At 42.0% G+C, this 27,666-nt stretch overlaps 1 protein-coding gene across 3 annotated transcripts; it reads left to right on the top strand.

The window, feature by feature from the left end:
* The first annotated feature begins 464 nt into the window (after positions 1-464).
* LOC118104815 (constitutive coactivator of PPAR-gamma-like protein 1 homolog) lies at positions 465-26,916 on the top strand. Of its 3 annotated transcripts, none has more exons than XM_035152020.2 (17): positions 465-1,241; positions 2,980-3,226; positions 3,313-3,395; positions 9,454-9,582; positions 11,265-11,355; positions 13,959-14,047; positions 14,148-14,398; positions 14,861-14,954; positions 15,053-15,274; positions 15,439-15,610; positions 16,572-16,821; positions 16,999-17,113; positions 17,779-17,988; positions 21,458-21,641; positions 22,170-22,308; positions 22,405-22,501; positions 25,292-26,916. In XM_035152020.2, the coding sequence occupies exons 1-17, from the start codon at positions 768-770 to the stop codon at positions 25,601-25,603; spliced, it is 3,159 nt and encodes a 1,052-aa protein (XP_035007911.1). In that variant the 5' UTR covers positions 465-767; the 3' UTR covers positions 25,604-26,916. The 3 variants fall into 3 exon arrangements, with proteins under 3 accessions (XP_035007911.1, XP_035007910.1, XP_035007909.1); XM_035152019.2 differs by having other exon boundaries at positions 21,458-21,656; positions 22,179-22,308; XM_035152018.2 differs by having other exon boundaries at positions 466-1,241; positions 21,458-21,656.
* Positions 26,917-27,666: the final 750 nt, after the last annotated feature.

The following is a 27,666-nucleotide window of genomic DNA, read 5'->3' as shown; positions in this document are numbered from 1 at the left end:
TCTCCACTTAATGTAATTAATTTATGTACTATATAATTTCTTATAAACACTTCATAAACAATGTGAATATAGTCCATCTATAGATAGATGGATAGATGGATAGATGGATTGCTAGATAGATGGATGGATGGATGGATGGATGGATGGATGGATGGATGGATGGATGGATGGATGATAGATAGATAGATGGATAGATGGGTGGATAGATTGCTAGATACATGGATAGATAGATGGATATATGGATAGATGAATAGATGAATAGATGAATAGATGGATGGATAGATGAGAAGATGGATGTATAGATGGAGATATGGATATATATATATATATATAGAGAAATATTTCTCTCAATCTCGAAGTTTTGTCTTTAACAAATGAAATGTATCAAACGCGGAAGTAAAGAGCAAGGCACTCTCTTGCTTCCCTTTGCGTGTCTCTGTACGTGCCTGTGCGTCCTCGCGTCACGTGCTGCCGCCTCCCCGCCCCTCTCGCCCCGGTCAGACTCTCACACCCTCATGGCTCCGTGAGAGGACACATGGCGGCGCGCAGCCATGACCCAACAACCACCCACCACAGACTGACGATGCTCAAATAGCAGCCTCGGTTCTTTTATTTGGAAAATACCCCCCACTCCTGCGGTACCCTCAGCAGCAGCCAGCCGCCTGTCAGCGCCTGTCAGCGGCCGAGGCACCGCCGCCTGCACCGGCTTCATTTTACTGCTAGTTCAGTTTTTTACAGTTTAAGTTTCCACTCCAGCTCAGCTCATCATGGGTGTTCACGGCTTCCTCGAGTACATAGAAAAGCACTGCCCCAGCGCCGTGGTGCCGGTGGAGCTCCAGAAGCTGGCCCGGGGGAGTATGGTCGGAGGTGGCCGGCAGAGACCCCCTCAGAGCCCGCTGCGACTGCTGGTGGACGCCGAGAACTGCCTCCACCGGCTCTACGGGGGCTTCTACACCGACTGGGTGAGCGGGGGCCAGTGGAACCACATGCTGGGCTACCTGGCCGCCCTCTCCAAGGCCTGCTTCAGCGGCAACATTGAGCTCCTGGTGTGCTTCAATGGCGCCCTGGAGAAAGGCCGCCTTCACGAGTGGGTCAAGCGGCAGGTGAACGAGAGACAGACCGCCCAGCAGATCATCAGCCACGTCCAGAACAAGGGCACCCCTCCGCCCAAAGTCTGGTTCCTCCCTCCCGTGTGCATGGCCCACTGCATCCGACTGGCGCTCCTCAGGTTCCGCGTCGGAGTGAGTGAATGCTCGGCCTGGTGCTGCCTGTTGAGCGGTGCACTGCCAGCGTTAGCAGGCTCTGTGGTTAGCCTGCTAGCCTGCCCACCATGACACCACTGCCAACTTCACCCATGGCATCAATCTGCTGCCACACTCGGGGTTGGCAGTGGTGTCAGCGACCTGCTCTAGTACCATAGGCCTTCTGATCTCGTGACCTTACGTGTGTGAGGATGCATGTGACGAACACTACAACAGTTTCTGATCGTTCCATTCATTTGATTAAAAGGCCACATATTGAGTTGGTCTGATCCAGTTGTGCAAAGACAACAGACTCTCACCTGCGGGTCTTAGAGGCCACAGACAGAAACTGGCTGCTGACACCAGAACACACACACACACACACACACACACACACATTATTACTAGAGGGGGCTTGATTGAAAATATGTGGATAATTGATAATCATGCAGTATTTCACTCTGTCACATTTGATGTTGACAACAAATGAAGACATCACACATAGCTCTGATAAATCATGACTGTCATTTTCTCATCATTTATAGACCAAAACAAGTATGGAAGAAAACTTACCATGTAATGACAGTGTTTGTTAGCTGTAGCCTCAAATATTACCTGAACAGAAATGTACTAATATTTTAGTATTTAGTATTTTAGTATTTATCTCATTTTGTGCGTCGTTTTTTCTGGAGCTTGCAGCAGAGCGGAGCCGTTATCATACTTGAAATGATTTACTGCGTTATAGTTTGTTTTACATTTCTTTATTCTTGCAATTTGTATGTATAAATTAAGGCTGTGCTCTATTGCTGCTGGACTCACCACTAAGTGGGTTGGCTATTGGGCAGATGTCGTGTCCACAAATGGAAACTGATCCACATTAAATACAGTTAGTGTGTCAAATTTGATCTAAACCTTTTTTTTCTTTCTGCCAGTTAAATGCATTAGCTCGTGTCCGGCTGTTCACCTGTCGTGTTACACAGTGAAGGAGGATGGAGTTTGAATAATGACTCTTTGGATTGTCAGAGTTGAGGTGTCAGGACAGATAAAGTTAGATAGGTGCATCCATAGCACTGATGTGAACCTGATGGTATCCTGATCAGAGCCTGACCAATATGGATTTTTTTTGGGGGGGGGGGCTGATGCCGATATTGATATTGTTAGAGTTAAACAATTCTAATACCAACATATTGACTCAGCTACATTTAAAAAATTGTATTGCAATGATTATCATTATCAAACCATTATGACAAAGAAATGTAATTGAGGCTTGATATTTTACAGTTTAACCATAAATGTTTTTATAAATAACCAATACATAGAAAGAGAAATACAACCAGATATATAGAAGTTGCATTAAAAAAAATAAACAGTTTCAGGTAAAATCTGAACATAAATGCACATACTATCAGCCAATTGACAAATCGATCTGGCTCTCGTTGTGATGACGCTGTGAGTGGTGACTTCTATTTCCTGCTCTCAGCATTCAAATGATGATGCTATTTTTAGAGCAGTTCTTTTGTCACAGACTCTGGATAACATTTTAAATATGAAGCCTGTTATTTGTTTGTGTAGCTTTCAGCTCTGTAGAGTTTAACACACTTAGAGCTGCTCCTTCAAACCTGCACCTGCTTTGCTTTGTCTTCCTTCAGTCGAATGCCTGACTCAACATGTCTGTGTTAGAGGTTTCTTTTGAGGCTGTCCCCGCTCAGGCCTAATTCTTATCTCGACCCCTCCTCAGGTTGTCCAGAGCATGGACGACCACCACCTGGAAGTGATAACCTTATGCAAGGAGAACGGCTTCCACGGCCTGGTCGCCCACGACTCCGATTACGCCCTGTGCAACGTGCCACACTACTTCAGCGCCCACGCCCTCAAGCTGAGCCGCAACGGAAAAAGCCTCACGACCAACCAGTACCTGATGCACGAAGTGGCGCGGCAGCTCGAGCTCAACCCGAGTCATTTTGTCATTTTCGCGTCACTCCTAGGTCAGCACGACTCTGCCGCTCACAGATTGGGCTGATGATGGTTCAGAAGAGGCCGACTAAAAGGTGTGCTTGATGGTGTTTTACAGGAAACCACATACTGCCTGATGAAGACTTGGCTGCCTTTCACTGGAGCTTACTTGGTCCAGAGCATCCATTAGCATCTTTGAAGGTAAACTATGTTCTCTCTCTTATGTCTTACAGTCCAGTATAATAATAATAATAATAATAATAAGAGTGGGGAGAGGTGAAGCTTGGTAATGAATGACTGTAACTGTGGTTCAGCACATTGACCTGTTGTGACAGGTCAGTGAATTTTTCCTCCAGTGGAACTAAGTAGTCGAGGCATTTCTCAGAAAGTCACCGCTCTCACTCGCATGTTGAGATGCCGTTGAGTTGCATGATGGGAAATATAGGATTTGGGGATTTTGGAAGTAATAAAGATATCTAGGCCTCGGCTGCTTCAGTGTTGTGTATATTTAATCGTCTATTGGGAGTTAGACGCAGTGCAAGGATAATGTTGCACTACTACCACAGCACATTTGCATCAGCACATCAGAATAGTAAGGATGACCCTTCCCCTTCCTGTCTGTGACTATCATCCCCTGACCTGTTCCTGCTGAAGATGGACACATTTCTTATTAAACACCTGACAAACTAAAGCAGTGGTCTCTTTAGTTTTCAACAAATGTGATTCAGAACTGGAGGGTTCCCTAGTTTTTGGAGAGGGGATGTATTTTAGCTTTTTAATATGCATTTGGTGTTCTAGTGAGGACAGTACAAGTGTGTTTTAGGAGCAACATACATCAGGCTTTAGGCAGCCACACATACTATACAGTTTGATTCAGGTATCTCTAAATTCAGGCACATAACATTAGCCATTTTCAGAAATCAACTCCAGAAAATGTCCGCACAAGTGAGTCTAGACTTTCTTGTAATCTCTCTTTTTTAATATACTTTTAATTTTTGCATCCATCACACCTTTGTAACGTTAACACAACTCACTTGCAGTAAATCTCATGCTGTGTTTCACATCAACTCATATGGACATTATTTAGAGTTCTGACTGGGGGGCTGGCAGGAGAATGTCCGAAGATTATCTGGAGTTCAGCTATGGATGTACGTGGCCATTTCCAACTGAGCCCTGCCTACTTGACACAGGGCAAAGAGATAAACATAAATGCACAATAGCACAAAATGTGTGTATATGATGGACCCCACACTTCAAAGTATGGCTGGGTGATATGACTTCAAATCAATATCACAATTATTTCAAACCTCAACCTCCATTACTATTTAATGATTATTTTATTATTTTCTGTGTTTTTGTGTCTTTGTCCCTGTCGTGCCTCAAACAAACTGACGATCATATTTATTTAGTCATTAATCGATGTCAGATCATCACTGTAATCCTGATGTTCTGGCTGTGCGTCTCACGTTACGTCTCGTGTTGTGTGTGAACTGCGTGCGCGCAAAATGTTGGACTTTTTTTCAATGTATTTAATTACGTGTCTCCTAAACTTTAGAGCAAATCTAACAAACACAAAGTAAACTTCAAGTCCTGTAGCCTACGTGTCCTCATAACTTCTGATTAATGTTGGTGTTTATTGTTATTAGTGTAATGTGAGTGCAGGTCAGCGGGGTAGTGAGGACATGGGGAGTGAGGACATGCAGCAGGGTGATAAAGCAGGAAACGTAGGGGAAACCCGACAGTTTGTGAATACACGCATTGGGGAGTTTTAACCGAATTAACTGACATGAGCAAAATGAGGTCGGTTAGATGTTATAAATGTCCGTTTGGATACCTTTTTGGTTAATTGCCCAGCCTTACTTCATAGTAACAAGCTCGAATGGCTTTTATAGGCCTGCAACTGTAAAAATCTGATTTTAACCAAAACAGCCTGCTCATAGTTACATCAATGAAGAAGCCTTGTCTGGGCAGGAACATGTTATTGCTGTCATACATAATTTAAAGGAACTTATTTTTTTTTTTTGTAAACTCCTGCTGAGCTTTGCCTTGATGACCACAGGTGGACCAGCTCATACGTGGCTGTTTTATTGATTCCACAACTGGATGACGGTGACATTACCTGTCACTGTCATCCAGTTCACAGTGTGTTTGGGAACACTGCTGCTTGATAATGAATGCTTTTGAAAAAATGACTAGTTTGACAAATTGATGTGGAACTGTTGGTAGATCTTTCTGGAATATGAGGTTGAATATTCACACCACCGAATTAACCGAAGATGTAAATGAGTAGAAGACTGAGCTCCACCACCAGCTGCCACCAAGCTGGATCTATCAGTTTGGCTGGATATGAATGGATGGTACAGCTTTATTGGATTGGTGGATTGGTGAAGGGTCGAGTAAGACAGTTGCATGACAACAGTGCCAGACAGTTTGAGGGCACACTGTGTGACTGGTTCAGCTGCTAGTTTGTGATGAGCTGTGATTAAACCGAAAGCCATCTGGTTCACATGTTGACCACACACACACAACCACACAACCCAAATGTCTTGACTGGTGTCTAAACCTCTCTGTTTGCTCTTTTCGTTATTCCGGCTACAGCCAGTGGCCGTAGGCATTATGTTTTCGGGTTGTCCGTCCGTCCGTCCATCCGTTCCTCCCATTCCCATGAGTGGGATATTTTAAGAATGCCTTAAGGGAATTTCTTAAAATTTGGCACAAATATTCACTTGGACTCAAGGATGAACTGATTAGATTTCGGTGGTCAAAGTCACAGTGGCCTCAAAGTATGTTTTTCTTGAACGTGACACCTTAAGATCAGCTTGAGGGAATGTCTTCAAATTTTGTACAAACTTTCACTTGGACTCAAGGATGAACTGATTAGATTTTGGTGCCTGGAGGTCAAAGGTCAAGGTCAGAGTGGCCTCATAAAACCTGTTTTTGGCCTCTTGAATGTGATATCTCAAGACTGGTTGAGGGAATTTCTTCAACTTTTGATCAGTTGTCACTTGGGCTAAGAGTTTCTCATAAAGTGAATAATAGAAGAATTATCTACATGGAAACTGTGCGGACACCACTAGGCAATGCATTACATATTATTATTCTGTGGTGTATATTCTTCTTATTCTCCTGCAAATCTTATCGTACATACACGAGACATACAAAAAACCTGCGGAATTACGTTGAATGGTGTCTTTTCTAAGAATTCCATGAAACGGTTCGCTCAAAGATCGCAATAAAACGGCCGAAAACGACGAATGGGACTTAAGGTCAGACATGATTTTTAGATCCAAAAGTAGGAAAAAAATATTCCTTCGCAGACATGTTACTCTGAAATCTCTCAGCTATTTTTCTGGCTGTAACAATTTATCAAGAAATTATTTTCACAAACCTCTCCATTTGGTCTAATGTTAATTTTGGAGGAAATTTCTGGATGGAGAAAATCCCTGAAACTTTTCTAACTCGCTCCCACGGTCCCATTTCTTAACTCTCACCAATAAAAAGATAGGACTTATACTTTTTGAGTAAGAAGCAGTTGTTTGAGGATTGCGCTAGAGTGTAGCACTTTCTCTTCCCCATTTGGTCTAATGTTAATTTTAGGACATTTTCTGAAGGAGAAGTACTTTTCTAACTCGCTCCCACGGTCCCATTTTTTGACTTTAACCAATAAAACAGATCTGATTGTTCGGCAAAGTCTTGTGATTCTCACGGTGTTCATATTTTACAGATAGGAGTTATAGATTTCGAATGAGAGCGTTTTGTTTGAGGGTTGCTCCCGAGCTCTGATCTCTCTTTTTCTCTCACACTGGTGCGGTAGTTAGTGAGATACACACGCTGAGGAGGGGGGCCTAAGGGGGACAGTGGGATTTTTTATAATAACGACTTCACAGGTTTTGATCAACACTGTATGTCGTGCAGTGGGTAGATCAGTTGGACAGTGAGTCAGAGGTGGTGAGTTCAAGTCCAGGTGAGGGCAGAACTTTAATACTGCTTTTTTTTTTTCTTTCAGAGGGGGACTTTTGAACTCTTTAAATAAACAACTTTCAAAGATTTTGAACAATAATGTGATTGGATCAGTGGGTTGAGACGCTGACTCAGTGATCCACTGGTCGTGAGTTCAAAACCAATTGAAGCAATTCATATATTTTTGCTTATATGATGTCCAGTTACCCTCAAACTTCAATATTGACTCATCGTTACAGCGCCACCTACTGATCAGTGTGAAAATGAAGTGTGAGCAATCGGTCCCAAATTACTCACACTTCAGCAAAGCCCTGACCTGAACAGATCTATTAGTGTGTATGCAGTGATAGTGATAGCGCCACCTAATGATCAAGTCTGTCCCTCTCTCTTGAACCAGCCAGTCTGTGTTATTAACATGCAGCTTTAAAAAGAGTCTCTCTGGAGCCGGCAGAAAGCACTAGGCACCCATTCGAAATTTCTCGTCAGGAGGAATTTTCTAGTTGCTCTTGTCACTGCCCCATTATTGTTTTTTTTATTAATTATCTAAAAATGAGCAGATCAAATTAAAGGCAGGGATGATAATTTGTTTCTGAAACACGTTTTGTCTTATTTGTTGAAATCCTCTTCACATCCCAATAGCCTTCAATAAATAAAGTTTTCTGGAACTAAAAAGATAAATAAATGGTGTCTGTGACCCTCACAGGATATTAATAAATGCAACAAATCGTTTCATTTAGGCCGATTTTAAAACAATTGCCTGGCGTACCTGTCTGTCACTTACTGACCTGCCTTTGCTCTTAAGTCGGAGTCTTCAGCCAGTGAGACATACACGACTGAAACAGAGACACAGCGAGCGAGTCATAGACAAGTCAGCTTCTGGCAGTTAGTCAAAGCACTTTCATGTGTTGTTGCGGAGTAGCTTTGACGAGAGGGCCAATGAGGGGGGTGGGATGTACCGGTTGCATATTTTCAAAGTGAAGCCTGCTGTTGCCTGCTTTTCCAGTATTACCAACCCCAGCTTTATTACATATTTACATCACATACAAATCTCCACAACGAAAAGTGATCTTTGACCAGATAAACACGACAAGTATCATCAACTGAAACGTCACTTTACTTCAGTCTGTTGTCAATAAACAATGTCCAAACTGTCCCTGTGACAAAAGTGTCCGTGTGGGAAAGACACAGAACACAGAGTTGCTCTAAATGGTTGGTCTAGAACCTTGCATGGAGTGGTTGAATGAAAGGCAACATTGTAAAACCATCTGGATAAAAATAGAAAATGCAGCCATTGACCATTTCTTACCAAAACACTGAGTTGCACATTGGGAAGTGCAGTTCTTATTGTCCCTGGTTTTGACAGAAAACGCTCATTCATTTTCCCTACAGACTTCATGAGATGAAACACAGACCAACATGATTCATTCATATAAAAGGTCAACAACTGCAGAAGAGAAAGCTTTACAGTACAAGTCGCTTTCACCCATTCACACACATTCACAACTCGCATTTAGACAACACACACATAGTCATTCATACAACACAGCCCTTTTTTTCTACCACACCATTCATACACTGTTGGCACAACCGTCAGGGGGAGTTCAGGGTTCAGCATCTTGTCCAAGTGCACTTTGGACAGACTGGAGGAGCTGGGGATCGAACCACCCACGTTCTGGTTCGTGGACGACCCTCTACTTCTGAGCCACAGCTGCCCCAATTTCTATAATACACCACCACTCTGATTCATTTCTCACTGGCTTCTTTGCCAGGGCTGCAGTGGCTGAGGGCAGCTCATGGTGTCACAGTATTTAGACCCAACTTCCAAAAGCTCTACCAGCCTGTTGAGAGGCTGGGGAATGTGTGACGGAGGTGGTAGGTCGATTAAACTGTCTAATGAGTTACAAATGCATGGTGAAAACAAAGGGCGGAACATATCGAAGGACAATCATTCAAATGGATTTAATTTGATTACTATGTTGATCAGCGTTACAAATATTTTCTCACCATCGAATCAGCATTGAGACAAGTGATCACAACTGAACTGCTCTGGAGATTTACAGCTTTTAATGTGTACATGTATATGATGAACCAGTGTGTGTGTTGGGCCCAAACTCCTGTTAAAATACTGTAACAGGACCTTCCTGTACACACTAGTACAATTCAAGCTATATGTACAGACCTGCTGTTTGTAATCTCAGAATCCCCAGATTTACTGTAAGATATAAAGAGGTTCTTACAACTGTAAACTCAAACATGATTGGCTGACCTGTTGTGACCGCCATGTGTGGTCGATCCTCAGGTGCGTGCCCACCAGCTTGTACTCCCGCCCTGTGATGTAGTAATCAAGGCTGTGGCCGACTACGTCCGCAATATCCCGGACATCACTGACCTGGAGGCCATCGCTAAAGACATCTTCAAACTTTCACAGGTAGGAGAAGTGGTAGATGTGCCAGGAGGCTCTTTTGAAAAACAGTTTTCTACACTGGAGGTGATGGGTGTGATGCAGAAAGATTTGATCATGTACTTAGAATCAAATACAGTGGGAAGTCCTGAATGGCTGTTTATTGCCGTGGTCTCAAATTTTTATTTAAATCCATGAGCAGTTTTCTTTTTGTCAAAATACAAAATATAGATCCAGCCAAAATGTTATCTCAATAAAACAAATGTCATATCAGTCTGTTGATAATTATTACAGTAAAATATCAACTCATTATTTCCTTCAACTCTTAAGACAGATTTTTCCTCATGAATGAAATTTGACACAACCACAGTCAAATGTGGTTTTAACTTTTTAAACTTTTGGACAGAAAATGACAAACCCTTGTTAAACAATGACACATCAAAGATCAGAGGGAGAACCTTTAAAACTATTATCTGTTCCGTAACTCTCTCAGTGCTTGTGTAATACATATTGATGAATATATACAGAACTTTTTTGTATTGCTATTGAAGGAAATTACAATTAGTTCTATTACAGAAATTGTCCTTCAAATTGGAATGAACTAAATTAATAACAGTTTTGCAGCACTAAATTATTCAGCAGACTAAAGCCTGAATAAACAAAATATTCAATGATCTTTTTGAAAAGCAGCAGTTACAGTTGTGACTTCAGGAGTTAGCGTGAAGCCAATGTTCTACAGCAGGTGCTCCTATGTCAACATGATTATTGTACATCAACATTACTGTTGTAGTGAACCGGAGCAGAGTGAGCTTTCCAATTAATCAAATCGTTGCTTGCTTGGTCTTAATTATAGGACATATAACTTCTAGAACATTTATTTACATTTCTAGAAAATATTTGACTGAAACTGAATTAGGGCACTTTTAATTCCCATCTGCTGCCAAGTTTTTTAAATTCACATTGTTTGGAAAAGCAAACATGTTGACCTGGGCAGCACAAAGAACTGCTATAGATACAAACATGTGCACTTCAAAGCTGAAGTGGGAGTTATGACCCATAACAAAGCTGGAGGCCAAATCATTTTCATAAGGATTCAGTTTGGGACCAAATAGAAATGCAACAGTCACACCAGCTGCGAAACTGAATAAATTATTTTTAATTGCTATTTATGTTTAACAGTATGATCTTATTTACTCATTTTGGTTGCAACAGCAAAACCTTTACATTGTCACTGTCATAATTACACAATTGCATTTTGTGAAGTGAACGTAGAATATAGGTCATAAATGTGCTGCTCTGAAAAGAGAAAATAAATAAATAATGTGGACTAAAAACACTGTTTAGTGTTAATTTACACCGGTGCCAACATTTCTTCTTCTCATTAGAATTTTGTAATAAACGAACATTGCTGTAATATGTTTTTCCCTCAGTGAAAATACAAGCATCCTAAATAACAACACACTGCGGATATGGAAATATGTTGTTGCTCTGGGCGAGAGAGATGTCAGTTGAACATACTGTCATTCTGACTGTGCTGCGCTATTTAAAAGACATGAATCTGGCAACCATTAATTTTCAGCGAACAGGAAATCTGGCTGCATGTTTCACATTATACCATTTAACAAATTACATTATCCAGTTAAACCAAAAATCTTTTCTTTCCTCTGCTTGTGTACAGTGTGTGATTACTTGATGTCTTTTCTTTTCAGTCGTGCACTGATGACAAAGTCATCCGCTTCAAGAAGGCAGTGGAGTACTACTCAATGGCCAGCAAAGCGCCTCATTTCCCTCCACAGTTTGGTGGGTTTATAAATGATCTCTTCTCTTTGTATCAGGTGCTCCAGTATTATTCAGTACACTTACAGTGTTGTCCTCCAACTTGTTTAGAGAGCTACACACGTAAGCAAATTTACTACACAATGAGGTGTAGAAGTTTTGCCATTTTATTAAGCACAGGGGTAATTAATAAAGATACAACAATTTGAAACTGAGACCATGATAAGAATGTCCACAATCTTGTTTTGTGATAGAGGATGATGGACCTGTGATTTTAAGGTGGGTATACCTGTATATAGTAAATATTACACATCACACCTATTTTATTGTCCTTTGACTACATGTATCATGTGACTATTAATCATCACTGAGTGCCCCCCTCCGAGGAAACACAAACAAAGAGCGAATCCGAACTGCGGATTTAGAGAATATTTACAACTGTAGTTATTAATAAGGGCAAAGTACTACACAAAGCTGCACTTATTCACCATTAACTAGCTGGTTATTAGCAGCATATTGGTTCTTCATTAGTTATTAAAAATACATTATTTATGTTGTTAATAAGTCAGTTGTTATTTTGCATAGCCATATTCTACATCCACTAAAGTTTTTCCTCAGTTACATCCTTTGACTGTTGACAGTAAGTAAGGAGGTTGTTTGTGAATTCCAGTCCTGCTTTTCTCAATGTTACTAGGTAGTAACCACAAGAATAACAACACGTAATGAAGTCTTTCTACCTGAGAACATGTTCCATATTCTGTGTAAACGTTATTTTCATGAGCTGTGCCATGATGTTCTTGTTGTATTCACAGTGTGAAGTGTTTACCCGTCTTAAAAAAAAACACATTATCTGCAGTGAGGCGAGTAACTGAGAAATGACTGATATTAAATCCTTTTCCTCTGCCTTCTTTGCTAAAAATTAGTCATTTTAATTAGTTAGAAATGAGAGATAACAAGTGGACGCTCTAAGTTCAGGTGTGATCACATCACATACACATTAAGGACACATTTGAGTTTTGATCACTCAAGACGCATGTGGCCACATTCTTACGTGAACGCAAATGTGTCCTGTGCTACATTGATGACCGCCTACTCAGCTGACGTCCTCTGAAAGGTTTTCTACACTTCTCAATGTTTCACTGACATTAAATCATTTGTGGCCACTCCTACAATATTAACACTGACCACTACATATAGATTTTTCTTTTTCTATTTCAAATAATTGAAATTTTATTTCATTGTAGGTCTCTCACACAGGCCCTCCTGTTCTCTCCCTTCTGCTCACACATTTCATATTGACATCATTTCATGTTCATCAGGTGTGATCTGATGAACTTGTCACCCTAGAGATAGATGTTAACACCATGTCTGAACAGGATCTGTGTCCCTAGAACATAGTTAGTTCACCAGCTGTTTTCTAACTGTGTCTGCTGCTGAGCAGGAAGTGCGCAGTGGATTTGTACATTGTTTAATTCTTTGAAACAAAACAGAGCAGTGACAGTGAACTAGAACAGTATATCAAGGGACGAGGCAGCTCAACTGAGCTGAAACTATTGTAGACATACACTGAACTCCACGTTATCGCTTGAAATTATCCAGAAGGACTGTATCTTCTGAGTTTTTCCAGCCAGCCCCCTAGTAAAAACTACTAAAGCAAAACTAATGTCAGCCAATGTGAGAACATAGCTGGAGATTCACTGCAAGCCAGTGGGCATGTTGATGACGTGTCTAACATGCAACAGATGCAAAACTTATTAAAACAAAATACAAATATCTCGGGATGAAAAAGAGGAGCCATACACGTAGAAGAAACAGACTAACTTGGAAACATTTTTCTGCGTCTTGTGCAGACATTTTTATTTCTGAAAGTGCTCTAGTCAAGGTGAGGGGTGCTGCTCTAGTCAAGGTGAGGGGAGCTGCTTGAGTCAAGGTGAGGGAGCTGCTCTAGTCAAGGTGAGGGAGCTGCTCTAGTCAAGGTGAGGGGAGCTGCTCTAGTCAAGGTGAGGGGTGCTGCTCTAGTCAAGGTGAGGGGTGCTGCTCTGAGTCAAGGTGAGGGGAGCTGCTCTAGTCAAGGTGAGGGGAGCTCCTCGAGTCAAGGTGAGGGTGCTGCTCTAGTCAAGGTGAGGGGAGCTCCTTGAGTCAAGGTGAAGGGAGCTGCTCAGTCAAGGTGAGGGGAGCTGCTCTAGTCAAGGTGAGGGGAGCTCCTTGAGTCAAGGTGAGGGGAGCTCCTTGAGTCAAGGTGAAGGGAGCTGCTCTAGTCAAGGTGAGGGGAGCTCCTTGAGTCAAGGTGAAGGGAGCTGCTCTAGTCAAGGTGAGGGGAGCTCCTTGAGTCAAGGTGAAGGGAGCTCCTTGAGTCAAGGTGAGGGGAGCTGCTCTAGTCAAGGTGAGGGGAGCTGCAGATCCAGGTGATAATTATCTGTATGTTCCCTTGCCCCAGGGATGTCTTTCACATTGTCACATTATTTTCACGTTGTCAGTTAATATGCATTGTAATTATAGATTTAACTAATTAGTATATAACACCTCCACACTTCCATGTTCCATGAGCTGTGTGTTATCTGTGGCTCTGTGCAGCAGCTCCAGCCTTTATCAAGTCTATATACTCAAGCTTCGTATGTCTTTTACAGTCACACCAAAACTCATGGGAGTGCCTGCTGCAGTGCCATCTCCCAAAATGCTCAACATTCCGCAGGCGCCGCTGCCTGTAAAACCTGGGGTAAGGCTTTCGAGGAGACTGACGCACCAGTGAAAGTACTGCAGGTGGCTCGTCTTCACCAGACACCACATGTTCATGTTTCCCTCTCTGTCATCTTCAGGTCCAGCACTCGTACCCGGAGCCTCTGGTGGAGCGCAGCCTGGCTCTGGACACGTTGAACAAAGGCCTCCCAGAGCAGAACAGCTTCAGCCACATTCCTCCTGAAGGGAAGCACACACCACTGTATGAGAGGTCTTCTCCCATCACCCGGGGCCAGGCCGGGAGCCCCAACCACACAGAGGCTGCTTTCTTTAATGCCTCCTCCACTTCCTCCTCCTCGGAGAACGATGAGAGCTCAGGCTCAACTGCCAAGTGAGTCCAGCACAAACCAGCTCTCTCTCTGTGTGACTGTCCTCTTTCCAGGAGAAGGTAGTGTGACAAGGGACTTTCCCACTGGGATCTCCCAACAACAGCCAGACATCAGCCATTGACTTCGTAACATCCTTTAATTTCACAGAAATTCTGAATAAACTTGACTAAATTCATCAATCAACATAAATTGTCCAACACAGAACCTTTTCAGGTAGCGTGTCTCTGCTCTGTCTCCGTGTCCTCTCCAGTCTCTTCTCTATGTGTCAGTGTCCTTCAAGTTTTTCTTTCTCATGTGGCAGCTCTCTGCTGCCTTTATATCCAGGGAAGTCATCAGCCAACAGCTATAGTTTTTAATGTCCTCTACATACCAGCATTTTCCGTAATGATAAACCACCTGTCAGATGTTCAACAGTTCATCTTTTAACTGCTACATGATTCACGTGTATGTTGTTTTATATTTAGTCATGTAAGCGACCATAAGGGAGGTTGGGAGAAGAATGGACATCCTCCTCACTCTGAGAACACAAGAGATGGACAACTGGGAGACCAAACAAAGGTGAGTTGAACATCAGAAACACATCGGACCCCCTGATAACACCAGGTAACTATCTCACCAGTTAACTATACTTAAACTTGTGTCTCCTCTGTCCTCAGACTGACCTCTGTGTGACCTCTGCTGTGAGCCCCGGGTTGAAGGCTGCAGGTCTCCACAGCCTGAATGCCCAGATCCCCTCTCTGCTCTCCATGCCCACTAGGAACCACATGGATATAACCATCCCACCTCTCCCTGATGTGACCCCCGAGGTTCTGAGGGTGGCCGAGCACAGACATAAGAAGGGCCTGATGTTCCCTTACATCTACCATGTTCTCACCAAGGTTAGGAGGTCTGGGCCATCAAGACTGAATGGACAGAAATTCACGTGTCTATTCAGATCTGATGCAATACATATACACACCATATTTGTGTGTGGAGTCTGAAGTGTGTGTAGTCAGTCGTCTGTGTCATTGTGCAGCATTAAGGTAACTGTGTGTCTTTGCAGGGAGAGATTAAGCTGTCTGTCACCATTGAAGATGAAGCTAACAAAGACCTGCCTACAGCAGTGCAGCTGTTTCGTCCTGTTCGTCAATATGTTTACGGAGTGCTCTTCAGCCTGGCAGAGACCAGGAAGAAGGCAGAGAGACTCGCCATGAGGAATAATTGCCTCCCTGAATGTGAGTGCGACAGTGGTTCTTACCTTCTTGATTACTTTATTCAGTAAAAAATGGAATCTGTTAGGTTGTAGATACAATTATAAATGGATAAAATTGCCATTCGTGCCCATCAATCCATACTCTGTACGTTAAGAAATCTTTCCACATTTAACAAAAATCAATGACTGATAAAAGGAAGCTGACCTTAAATTCAGTACTTTGTAGGAGCCCTTCTCTACAAGCTTTGTGCATCTGCGCACAGCCCTCTCTCTCCAGTTACTCAGTTTGGCTGGACGACCAAGTCTAGGAAGAGTCCTGGTTCCAAACTTCCTCCAAATTAATAAACATTGAGGCCATTGAGCTCAAATGCTCAAAACCTTAAAAAAATGGTTTGATATCCATAAACGATCGATGTCTCACCACAGTTTTATGACAGAGGATTACAGAATTTCTTGGAAGTAGTGGTTTGGTATTATTTCTGACATGTAGTTTGAATTGTGGGACCTTATATACACAGAAACTATGTCCTTAGTTATATCCATTCAATTCAGTTCGCCACAGGTGGACTCAAGTCAGATAACTCTTAAGGGTAATTAAAGAAAATAGGATGCTCCTGACTACAGTGTGGAGCCAGAGAACAGCGGCTAAATACTTTAAATGACAACTTTATCCATTTAAAATCAAATCTACAACACAATAAAGAGAGCCTCAAGTGAAGAGGTCTGAATTCTTTCTGAGGTCTCGGTGTACTGTTTACTGACATAGATTTAACTGCAGTCAGCTAATATCTGTCAGTTGACCTGTTACGCCGATTTATCAGTCTAGCTCTCTCTGACGTACAGCAGAGTCACTGATGAGCTCTCATCTATCTATCTGAGGATAGATAGACTGATTTATATTTATTTTAGTCCTTGGTCAATTGTAACCGTGAATACGACACTGATATCTTTAAATCTTTAAATCCCTTCGTTTCCTCCCTCAGATACACATGTGATGGTCAAAGAGTGGGCTGCCTACAAAGGCAAGTCTCCCCACACTCCAGAGCTGGTGGAGGCGCTGCCCTTCAGGGAGTGGACCTGTCCCAACCTGAAGAAGCTGTGGTTGGGGAAGGCCGTGGAGGACAAGAACCGCAGGATGAGGGCGTTCCTGGCCTGCTTCCGCTCCGACACTCCAGCTATGCTAAACCCTGCCAACATCCCCACACCCCTCTTGGTGCTCTGTTGTGTGCTACGGTTAGTAGGCTGCTAATATCCAGAACCAGGTGTGGTCTTACACACAGATACAGTATGTCAATTTCACTGTCGATGTAAGGAGGGAGACCAGTGTGAAGGAGAGTGAGGATTTATTGAGACGGTGCTGATCAGTTCCTGTTATTTGTAACACTGTTAACCTTCTGTGTTTTGCTTCAGGTTTATGTTACATTGGCCAGGAGTAAGAATTTTGCGTCGTAACGAACTTGACGCTTTCCTAGCCCAAGCACTTTCTCCTAAACTTTATGAGCCTGACCAGCTGCAGGAACTGAAGGTGATTTTGTAGTGTTCATGATATGGGGAGTGTCTGAGAAACACGCACACATCATGAATGGCCGGTTGTCAATCACTCTCGAGCGTTGCATGTACTTTCCTGCTCAGAGAGCCGGGGACTGACGAGTGAATTGGTTGGTGTCTCCTGTTGGACTTCATGTTGTATGTGATTCTCTCACACTCCTCATATTCTGCAGGCAAAGCAACATGCTTGTGTGAAACCCTGTTTGGTTACAAGCATGTTGTTCCGTAGCTTTGCTCTGAGACATGTATTTGTAGAGCTTTTGAGGCGTGCTCATGTCCCGTGTGGATGGTTTATCAACTCCATGCCTCACACAGAGTTGTAAAGAAGTTGGAGCTCTATTTGCATTTGGCCTTTGTTAGTCTAAACCATCCACACCCGCTGTGTGCTTGTGTTCTGTCTGTGTGTAGCTCTGTCAGAACATGTAGGTTGTGTCTGCTGGCTTTCTGTGTTTGCTGGATCTGGTCATCCAATGATGTGTTTTTGGCAGCTGGGAGTGAATGGGCTGCTTACGCTTGCTCTGTGCTTTGCTTCGCTGTTGATTAATCTGAATGCTCTGGGTGTTGGGGGGGTCCAATAGAGGGACATCCTCTCTTTTCATTTCAGCAAAAGTTTTAAAATGTGTTGGTTTTTCCCCCCCACAGATCGACCACCTGGACCCTCGAGGAGTCCAGCTGGCCGCTCTGTTCTTGAGCGGCGTGGAAATGGCTCTGTTTGCCAACGACGCGTGCGGACAGCCTATTCCCTGGGAGCACTGCTGTCCGTGGATGTACTTTGACGGCAAACTGCTGCAGAGTAAACTCATCAGGGCCAACAGGGAGAAGGCCCAGCTCATTGACCTCTGTGATGGTCAGGTAGCTTGATCACACTACCCACAAGTCAGCAAAACATGCTTCCACTTCAGGCCTCGGTGTGATTCACTTTAGCTGAACAACCTCTAAATGCAAAACCGTTTGGAACATGTTCTGAATGGACATGGGTTGTAGGCCTTCCATCATAGTATGGGGTTTTTCCCATCTTTATTCAAGAGCATGGTCTTTCAGTTTGAGAGCAGGATTCATTGATTTCATGTTCAGATGCTTTCACTCCATACCCTACACTCTAGGCTAAGCAATATGACATAACATAAATATCACGATTATTTCAAACATTTACCTCCATTACGATTAATGGATGACTATATTTTTCCTCTTCTCTTTTCTAATGAATCGCATGCAGAACTGATCTTTATAAAAACCTGCTCCATGAAGGTGTTGTTGTCTTTCTTAGTATAGCAAGGGATATACATATAATAAATGAAATTATCCACCTGTACAGGTGGCACAGCCTTAACATAGGGCGGGAAAATTTAATTTTGTCACCCCTGCAGCTGACATTCTATTGGTTGGGGAATTTTAACAGATTGTTGCACAAAAAACTCCAAGAGCAGAAGAAAAAATCAGAGAGCAGACATTTGAGCTCAAGCAGGGTACATGCGAGATTCCGGTGTTTTGAGTGAAAGCATTACAATATACGAATGTGAAATCAATGCTCTCAAATTGAAAGACAAAAAAATAAACAGTCATAACCTCTTCCTGGCTGCATCTGGTAACCTCCTGTGTGTCATTTAGATGAATCCTATAAATGGAGATAATAGTGCACACATTCAGACTGCTGCTCCTCAGAGGTGTTCATGTTGCACAGAAGTGATGGAAACAGTTTTGTGAATATTAGCGGGATGGGAGAACTGGAGAGTGATTCAAACTTCTGCACATCTGGTCAGTTGCTGCATGAAGCAAGCTCCACTCTCAGATTTTCTGAAGTAAAGTTTTTGTAAAGTTAGAAAATGTGTCAGACACTCCCAGTTTCTGTTGCTATTAGGCCGTGTGACCCCAGGAGTTTGTTTGAAGGACACCCAAGTTGTAGCGTCTCAGTTTTAACAATGATCAGTTTAGATCAGTTTTAGTTTAACACTTAGTGTTAAGAGCCTGTTTAGTCTGATTTGATTTATGTTGTCTATTTTACTTTATTCTTTCAATTCCTCCAACATGTAATTGTCAGTGACTTTCATTAGCACTGATATGATTTGATAATCATCCGATCAATAAATTGGCAAAACATGAATTGAAACAGATTTTCAAATTTTAACTGTTTTATTCACAAATGCCATGAAATCGTTGATTCTAGCTTCTCAGATTTTCTGCTTTTTTGTTTTCTATCATCGGTTTTTGGGCTGTTAGTCTGTTCGGAAAACTTTCTTTGACTGAGAGCTTGTGATTGGAATAATTTTTTCAATATTTTTCTAAAATACAAGATTAAACTATGTAGCTATAGGCTCCAAATGTATCTACAATTAAAATGCTTATTCCTTAATATGCATTATGAGCTGCCAAATGTGATAGTGATCACTGTTGACAAGTATTAGTTATATAATATTGAAACTTAGCAGTGTTCACTGGACTACTTAGATGCTGTGGTGGTTGTGAGGTTGTTGAGGTTAAGTTGGTTGAGGAGTGGGCTCTGTGCATTGTGAACATCTGACTGACTTACTGTCGTGAGTCGTGTCCTCTCTGAATCAGTGTCACTACCCAAACACTTTAGGGGCTGATTATCTTTGAAAGACTCACTGTAGATGGACGTGAAAACACTTTTAACACTATTAAAACGATAAGGCTACAAACATCCCATAATGCACTGTAGTTAGACTGGTACTCTCTCCATTTAAAAATAGTATATGTTGTAATGAATGACCACAAAATTATGTCGTCTAGATATTTAAACGTAAGAAGTTAGAACAATGTCTTGTATTAAAGCCAACACAGTTTCCTTTCTCTCCAGAGCGGTGGAGAACTCTGTAGTTGTGGTTAACGTTCATTCAGTTAAGATGCTGCAGTTCAGTGAAATAGTGGATCAGTAACAAGCTGATCAGAAAACTGTGCTGTTACTGTGCTGGAACGTGATTTTGTCCATCACCTTCAGTGGAAGCGCAGCAGCTTGAGCTAATGTAGCAGTCTGTTAAATAACACTCTGATATTGATCAGAGACATCATAGCTGCAGATGTGAGAGGCTGATAACTGCACTCACTTAACTGGGAAGAATTTTTATGATTTTAATCAATATTAGAAAAGTGAATTACATCCAAGCCTCATCAAAGCAAGTAAGCACAAGTGGTATTCAGAAATAAAAGACCACAGACAACTGTGCTGGCTTTTCTTTTTCAGAATGGGTGAAAACATGCGCTTAAAGCTGCACTAAGTAAAATATTTAAGTGAATGTACTTAAAGTTGATGATGCATCGACACTGTAGGCCTCTCAAAACGAGGGTAGCATTAAACATGAGCGACCCACTGAACTGCGATGAAAGTAGAGGTGATGGCAGCACGAGACAGATGCTCCCGACGACCTCAGCTCTGCTGCCGTCTAGCAAGACAGACACGAGCACGTCACTGCTGAGCTACGACCAGCAGTGACGTGCAACATGGACTTTCTCTGACTGTGTGGGGTTCGCTTGATTTAGATCGCATCAGACATTAGAATGTGACTTTTTAAGTGCAATAAAGGAGTGTGGTGTGGAGCAACTGAACTGACACTACATATGCAGGGTGTGAGTGTAATGAAGAAAACGATGATAATGAATGTTTCTGAAAACAAACAATGTATACTGTATAGTTGAGAAATACCATGGAGTGATGAACCAATTTATATACAGATGACACCACCAGCCCCCTAGGAGTGGAATCATTGGTTAAAAGCGCCAACTTTAAAGGTCCAGAGTGTAAGATTTAGGTGAAAGGGATCTGTTGGCAGAAATTTAATATAAAATAATCTTAGTGATGTTTTCACTAGTGTCTAATCATCCAAATTGTACAAATTTTAGTTTTCTTTAACCTAGAATAGGCCTTTTTTATTCAAATACTTTATATTTCCAACGGGAGCGGGTCCTCTCTATGGAAGCCGCCATGTTTTTTACAGTAGTCCAAACTGGACAAACCAAGCACTGTTTGAGTTATTATGGCATCTAAATGGTTTTCACAGGTTCTCTTCCATGTTTGGAAGGGTAGGGTGAGGTTAGGGGGATTCCGCTGCAACATGCAACTTCACCACTAGATGTCACTACATTCTACACATTGAACCTTTAAGACGACAATCCTCAAGACTCAGGAACACACCTAATAAATGCAAGCCTCTACAGGTCCTCTTCGAATGAAAGACTGCACCCATTTGTACTCATTCTAAATATTTAGTTTTTTTTTTTTAAAGGGATACAGGTTATGATGTGAAAGTTTGTTGAACGGGAGGCAGGTGTTTTGCGGTGGTTGTGATCCGTTTTTTTCTTTCCTCAGTCTGAGCTGGTTTCCAAGGTGGAGAGGATGCGTCAGAGTATCTTGGAAGGTCTCAGCTTCACTCGTCCACCTCACCCTCCTGTCTTTCCCCCGCCGCCACCACCAAATCCTCACGGGATGCCTTTCTACGCCCCCAGCGGTTCCTTCTACCCCCCACCCGCTGTGATGCCTCCTCAGGGAAGAGGTAGGGGGATGCCTGGTGAGTACAGCCACAAACAGTAAGACGCCATGTAGTTTTGTATTCGGCCCTAAAAGGGTTGATCCTGAAGTTATTTCACGTATCGGTCATTTTTCTAAGATTTAAAGTAAATCATATTCCCGCTTCAACCCAACTTTGCTTATCATTAGCCGTTTTCAGGCATGACCTCCGAGTTTGCCTTTCACAAATGCACAACACAGCAGGAGGTTCTCTGCACAGACACGTTCACAACAGCAACAAATCCTCGGCATTATTCAGGCAAGAGGAGCAGCCGGGTGCAGCAGACAGAGGCAGGAAGCAAGATTTAACTCTGCTGCAGAGATTATGTGCATTTGTTTACAACACCCCGACACCATCGTCTGCTCTTATCACCACAAACTCTCTTGACATCTTCGTTTGTGTCTTCTACGTGTATGACACTGCTTTTTCACCGGGAAATATTTGTTTTCTTCTTGTTTTTAAATGTTTGCGTCTGTCTGCTATTCAGTAACTTGCTTTTCCTTTTCTAATGAGGCCTTCAAGGAATCTCGTCTCAGGGTGGGAAGCTGGAGATCGCTGGTACTGTTGTGGGTCAGTGGGCCGGAAGTCGACGCGGCAGAGGAAGAGGAGGCTTCCCTATTCAGGTGGTGTCTGTTGGGGGAGCAAACAGAGGGTAAGCGCAGAAGGGAGTTAAGATGCCTCATGTATTTTTGCAAATTATCATTAATTGTAAACTACGTCGATTCTTTCATCCGTCTGTCTTTTGTAGTCGTCTGCGAGGTGTGATTTCCACACCTGTCATAAGGGCATTTGGTCGAGGAGGCAGGTACCACACTCAAGCCTTACAGAGTCATGGAGCGTACCTGGTAAGTCAGTGATGTATCATTATTCACACACACACAAGAGTACAGCTGCTTTCAGACATGCACTGACCTCCGGATAATCTCTGGGCATTCTCTGGAGGGGCTGTATGTGAGAACACAAATGTCGGAGTGAGAGCCTCTAGACTTTCTCCTGAGTTTCTCTGGCTGGCCCCCTAGTATAAACTCCAAAGAATCTGAATGAGCTTATGTGTGAACACAGCAGAGCAGTTTTCAGACATGACCTCCGGGTAAAATCTGGAGAATTTGCTACGGAGTTAACCCAGAGTCTCCTTTTCACACATGCACAACACAGCAGGAGGTTCTCTGCACAGACACATTCACATCAGCAACAAATCCTCTGTGTTATTCAGGCGAGGGATGGAGCCGCCGGGTGCAGCAGACAGAGGCAGGAAGTGTCTATTAACTCTGCTGCTGCGATCACGTGAATCCGTTTTTTATAGCGCCCCGACACCGTCGTCAGTTCTTATCACCACAAACTCTCTTGACATCTTCGTCTGTGTCTTCTGTGTGTGTCACCACTTTTTCCACAGTCCTTCCACTGCAGCTCATAAAGGAAGCTCAAAGTGACTCTTTATATAATAGTAACATGACAGAAGAGCTCTGGATTTCGTTGCCTATTACTCATTGAACGTGCAAGTCCCAACTGTCATTACCTTGACATCAAAACTAACAGGGTCAAAGTACGGGAGTGAAAATACAAATTTTAAAGTGTGAAATTGATATTCATAACTGCATGGATGAACTAGAAGAGTATTCAGTATAGCTCATACCTCTGCCAAGGCCCTTAAATTCAAGCAAGCTGCACCTAATTGCACACATTCATTGATATCATTCCTCTAAATATACCAATTTTTCTTTTGTATATATTATTTCTGTTTGAAATTGTTAAAAATGTAAAATGTCCTTTCTGAAATTTTAAAGAAAGTGAATAAAAATCCTGCATTTGCCCCTTTGTCTGGATCAGCCAAAATTGAATCGGTTCTTTCTCTGCCCATGTCCCATCCTTCCACCAAGTTTCATGGAAATCCCTTTTGTAGTTTTGTAACATACCAGCAAACAAACTAACGGGGAAAAAACAAAATCTCCTGGTTGAAATAAATGTCAATGTCCGGTGAAATGCTGAATATACAGAATGGAAGTCCCAACAAAAACTGATCCACTGTATGAGGGGATTCACCATGAGAAAGGAATCAAGCATCCCATACTCTCACTATGGTTCTTCATAGGATTCTTCAAGAAGTCAATAGCAAAAATAAATGTAGATGTAGTGACCATAGAACAAGTCATATACTTAACCCCTGTTATTTAGCAGTACCACTTTTCCGTCTTATGCACCAGGGATCTAATGTTACTCAAGCATTGCAGCTCTTTCTGCTGTACAACAGTCATTCAGTGTACAACCACCGATGTTTGAGTGGCATGAAAACCATCCCAGATTAAAGTAGAAATAATACAGATTCCATGTGGGAAAGTGGCTTCTAAAACAATTCAAGACATTTGTAACATGTTAGTCAAGTGATGCTGTAAGTGTTGTATTTATGCTTCAGGGTTTGTTTGAAATGCTCATGGAAGTGTCCACAAAAGAAAGGAACCATCCTCTGAAAAGAAGGAATGTGCTCGGCATTTCTAATACCAATTAAATTGTGGCATATTTTGAAGTTCTTTTTAATGTGGGTCAAAATGAATAAATAAAATAAAACATTAGGCTCTACCGACTATGATTATCCAATGCAAAGTTCATGGGTATCTGAGTTTTGGCTTTGTGGAGGAAATCTTCTGAATCTTATGCAAATGGTGAATGTTTAATTCAGATTTCATGGTAGTCTCACCAGTAGTCTGGAGTTAATGTGTCTGGACCAAATGCAGCAGGAGATTCTCCGCTCAGACGCATCCATAACACCGAAATCTCAGGAGAGTTCGAGTGCAGAGTCACGATGTAATGTCTAAATTAGGCTACTGAGATCATGTGTTTTGTTTACACCCCATCTACACCAGCATCAGCCCTAATCACCAAAAACTCTTTAACCTCATCTTTCCAAGTTGGCATGAATCAGGATGAGAAGACTAAAAGACACCTCTTTTAGTCTTCTCATCCTGATTCATCCTTATTATTTTAGATTCTATTTTGTGTCCGTCCAGAAACATCATCTTCACACCCACTTTCCTCAGAGGAATCTACTGCTTTCTCACATGGGCTCATTCAGACATTTGGAGTTTTTACCTGGGGAGTGGCAGGAAGAACTCTGGAGAGCCTCTGACTTGCACATTTACACTCTCACATACCGTCCCTCCAGATAATTTCAGGAGAATATCTGGATGTCTGAAGGCAGCTATAGTGGGCACCATACGGAAGGTCAAATAAATATTACTGAAAACCTGGAAGAACAGCCTCTACTATCTGTTTTTCAGTAACGAAGGATAATCCTGCCAGTTGTTAAGCTTCACCATATGTGATTCACAAAGATCAAAACACTGTTTCGCTTTTCACAATTTAATTACAGTGCAACAACAAAGTACACAACCATTGTGTGGGCTTTCAGCATGTGATGTGTGGGAACTAAAGAGCCTCTCAGCAGGTCTTTGTGCTGTTTAAACCCCCTTTATTTTACCCTTAATTGACTTCTACTTCTTACTCTCTAGTCTTTCTGTTTAACCAGAACTGTCAGCCCACGTCTGTGTTTTGGTTCCGGGTCTAACATGATCTTTGACAGTCACTGCTGCTGTGTAACTGCATCATTTTTAACATCCTTTATTGTCTGACATCTGTACCAGAGTAAGTCTGCTTATAAGCCGCCTCATACATCCGGACACGATGCAGTGAAGGAGAAGAAGGATCCCAAGCCGGAGGAGAAGGCATCCTCCCCTGCACCGTGCGACGGCTCAGCCACGGAGAACGGTACAGACAAAGAGCAGGAGCAGCTGAATGGAGATAAAGAGGATTGCAGGGCTCTCATCGTCGAAAGTGCCTTTAGCAATGACTCCAAGACGTGCAATACTAATCCTCACTTAAATGCACTAAATGTAGATGGAGGCTGCCATAGAGATGAGGGTCTGGAGGCCGCCGTCTCAAAAAGAGAAGTGTAAGCCTATTTTTCTAGAGAGGGTGATGGATGAAAGATGGAGCAGCGTTAGGAATACCTGATAATTTGAAAAGCCTACAGTCAAATGTACACGTTTCCTCTCAAAGAACAGAGATGAATTTCAGATCCCTCTCAGTAAACACACAATATATGACACACTGCAAAGTGAAGGAGTCCCTGGTGACATCCCAGCGTCACCATCGTTTCTACATGTTTAAGAGAATTACACTTTTCCTTTTCTTTTAATACTAAAAGCTTTAAGAAGCTTTGATTTGGGACGATTTTTGTTCTTATAGGTTAATAATCTACCAGTACTTGGCACCATGTACTTGTGACAGTACAGTTTAATCAGTTTTGTGTTGTCATGATAACTGCACGTTGAAAACTACACGTAGAAACAGAAAAGCAAAATGCAACATGTCCCCCTTTGGTCAACCACTTTTGTGTTTGATTCCCACTGAAGCAGCAGCTCTGTGCGGTTTCCGCCACTTAGCTGTAACGTTTCGAAAAACCGCTCAAAAATCTGATGCAAAAGATCTCTTCACACCCTGATAGGTTTCCTCACACGCGGAGCTGTAGCAGCACCGCTTCAACACAAACCTTCTGCATGGTTCACACATCAAAGAGGTGTGTAGTTATTATGCATGTCGTCCTTTTTCTTCCATCTTTACAAGCACCGTGCCCATTTGCAAATTGAAGAAACGACTAATACCACTGATATCCCATAAATGATGTTAACTGTTAGTAACAGATTTGTTCTGACCTTGTTTATTTCCCCTGTGATATTGACCTCTGTTGCATTAAGTTAAAAAACAAAAAAACAATGTTATGTAGCTACTTTGAACTAGTGTATTCATACTGTATTGTTCTCTGTTGCTGTTCTGCATTAGTCAAATAACTAAGAAAAAAATTATTCATAGCTTGGATCAAAATCAACCCTTTTGTAGCTCAAAGCAACGTACTCGACCTTCTAATGAAAACTTTAGCCATCAGCCAGTAATTGACTTTAGTGTTGTTTTTACCCTCACACCACCTCTACACCAGGATCATCATTTATCATGTCCACTTAATTCTCCTAAAGCTTCTCATTGTCCATTAGTGATCAGAGAAATGGTGTACTGTACCCCCCTCCCACAGTCCCTCTGCAAGAGCTGAATAGGTTACCTTCTATGTGAGCTGATCACAGTTTCTTCCTAACTCATGGATTGTGAAAGAATAAACTGCTGTTGGGTTTGATTGACAGTTGGATCATGGGGATGGTGTATTTGAAGGCAACTTAGCTACAGTGCTTAATAAAACTATATTCTTTTAGTACAAGCTGTTGTTTGTTTGACTTATTTATTGCTCATCATACTGAAGCAGAAGGAACACATGGATCTTTATACTTCTTCCTGCTCACTGACTCATTTTTACCTTTCTAATGCAGGACAGTGAGCAAATCTGCTCCCAATATTAACATCTGACCTTTAATACACACAAATGAAGATGTAAAAATACACCAATGTCAACATTTAATTCCTATGATTTTATTATATATTTTTCAGACTAATAAAAATGTTCTACAAAATGTAGCTCATACTGTTTTGTTCGGAGCCTTTCAACTGATTGACAGTCTTCTTTAGTGGGTGGAGTTTGATCTGTTGGGTCGTGGTAGCCAGGGATGACATCACAAAGGTCCCTGACATCACTTGGCAACAGCTCCATCTCTATGATGACTGAATAAACTGGATCTGCTGATGAAGTCCATGTGACCATTAAAGCTTACAGAGGCCAATAAAGTGTTTCAATTCATAATACAAATCTATAACACACGTATTCAGCTTATATAGTAGTGCGTAAGTAACGATATATGCAACATCCAACCAAAAAACATGTCATTTATACTAAGGGAAAAATTGTTTACAACTTAAAGATGTTAATTGTAGGTAAAAGTAATTAATAAAATAATAATAGTCATGTTTCTAGTAACTATGCAAGTATACTGTACACCATGGTAATCAGGCACATTATCAAACTATTTTATGACATGAATTATTGTTAAGTTATATATCACACAGTGATTGGTCT

The sequence above is a fragment of the Hippoglossus stenolepis genome, chromosome 3 (assembly GCF_022539355.2).
Source record: "Hippoglossus stenolepis isolate QCI-W04-F060 chromosome 3, HSTE1.2, whole genome shotgun sequence".
In the NCBI taxonomy this organism is placed as follows: domain Eukaryota; kingdom Metazoa; phylum Chordata; class Actinopteri; order Pleuronectiformes; family Pleuronectidae; genus Hippoglossus; species Hippoglossus stenolepis.
Note: the sequence above shows the minus strand (reverse complement) of the source record. Positions and strands in the feature narration are given on the sequence as shown.

Bases quoted from the DNA above. Each gene is read 5' to 3' on its own strand.
- LOC118104815 (XM_035152018.2), top strand. From the start codon at position 768: ATGGGTGTTCACGGCTTCCTCGAGTACATAGAAAAGCACTGCCCCAGC. The intron at 22,309-22,404 runs GTAAGCGCAGAA...TGTCTTTTGTAG, and splicing joins GTTGGGGGAGCAAACAGAGG to TCGTCTGCGAGGTGTGATTT. The intron at 22,502-25,291 runs GTAAGTCAGTGA...CATCTGTACCAG, and splicing joins AGAGTCATGGAGCGTACCTG to AGTAAGTCTGCTTATAAGCC.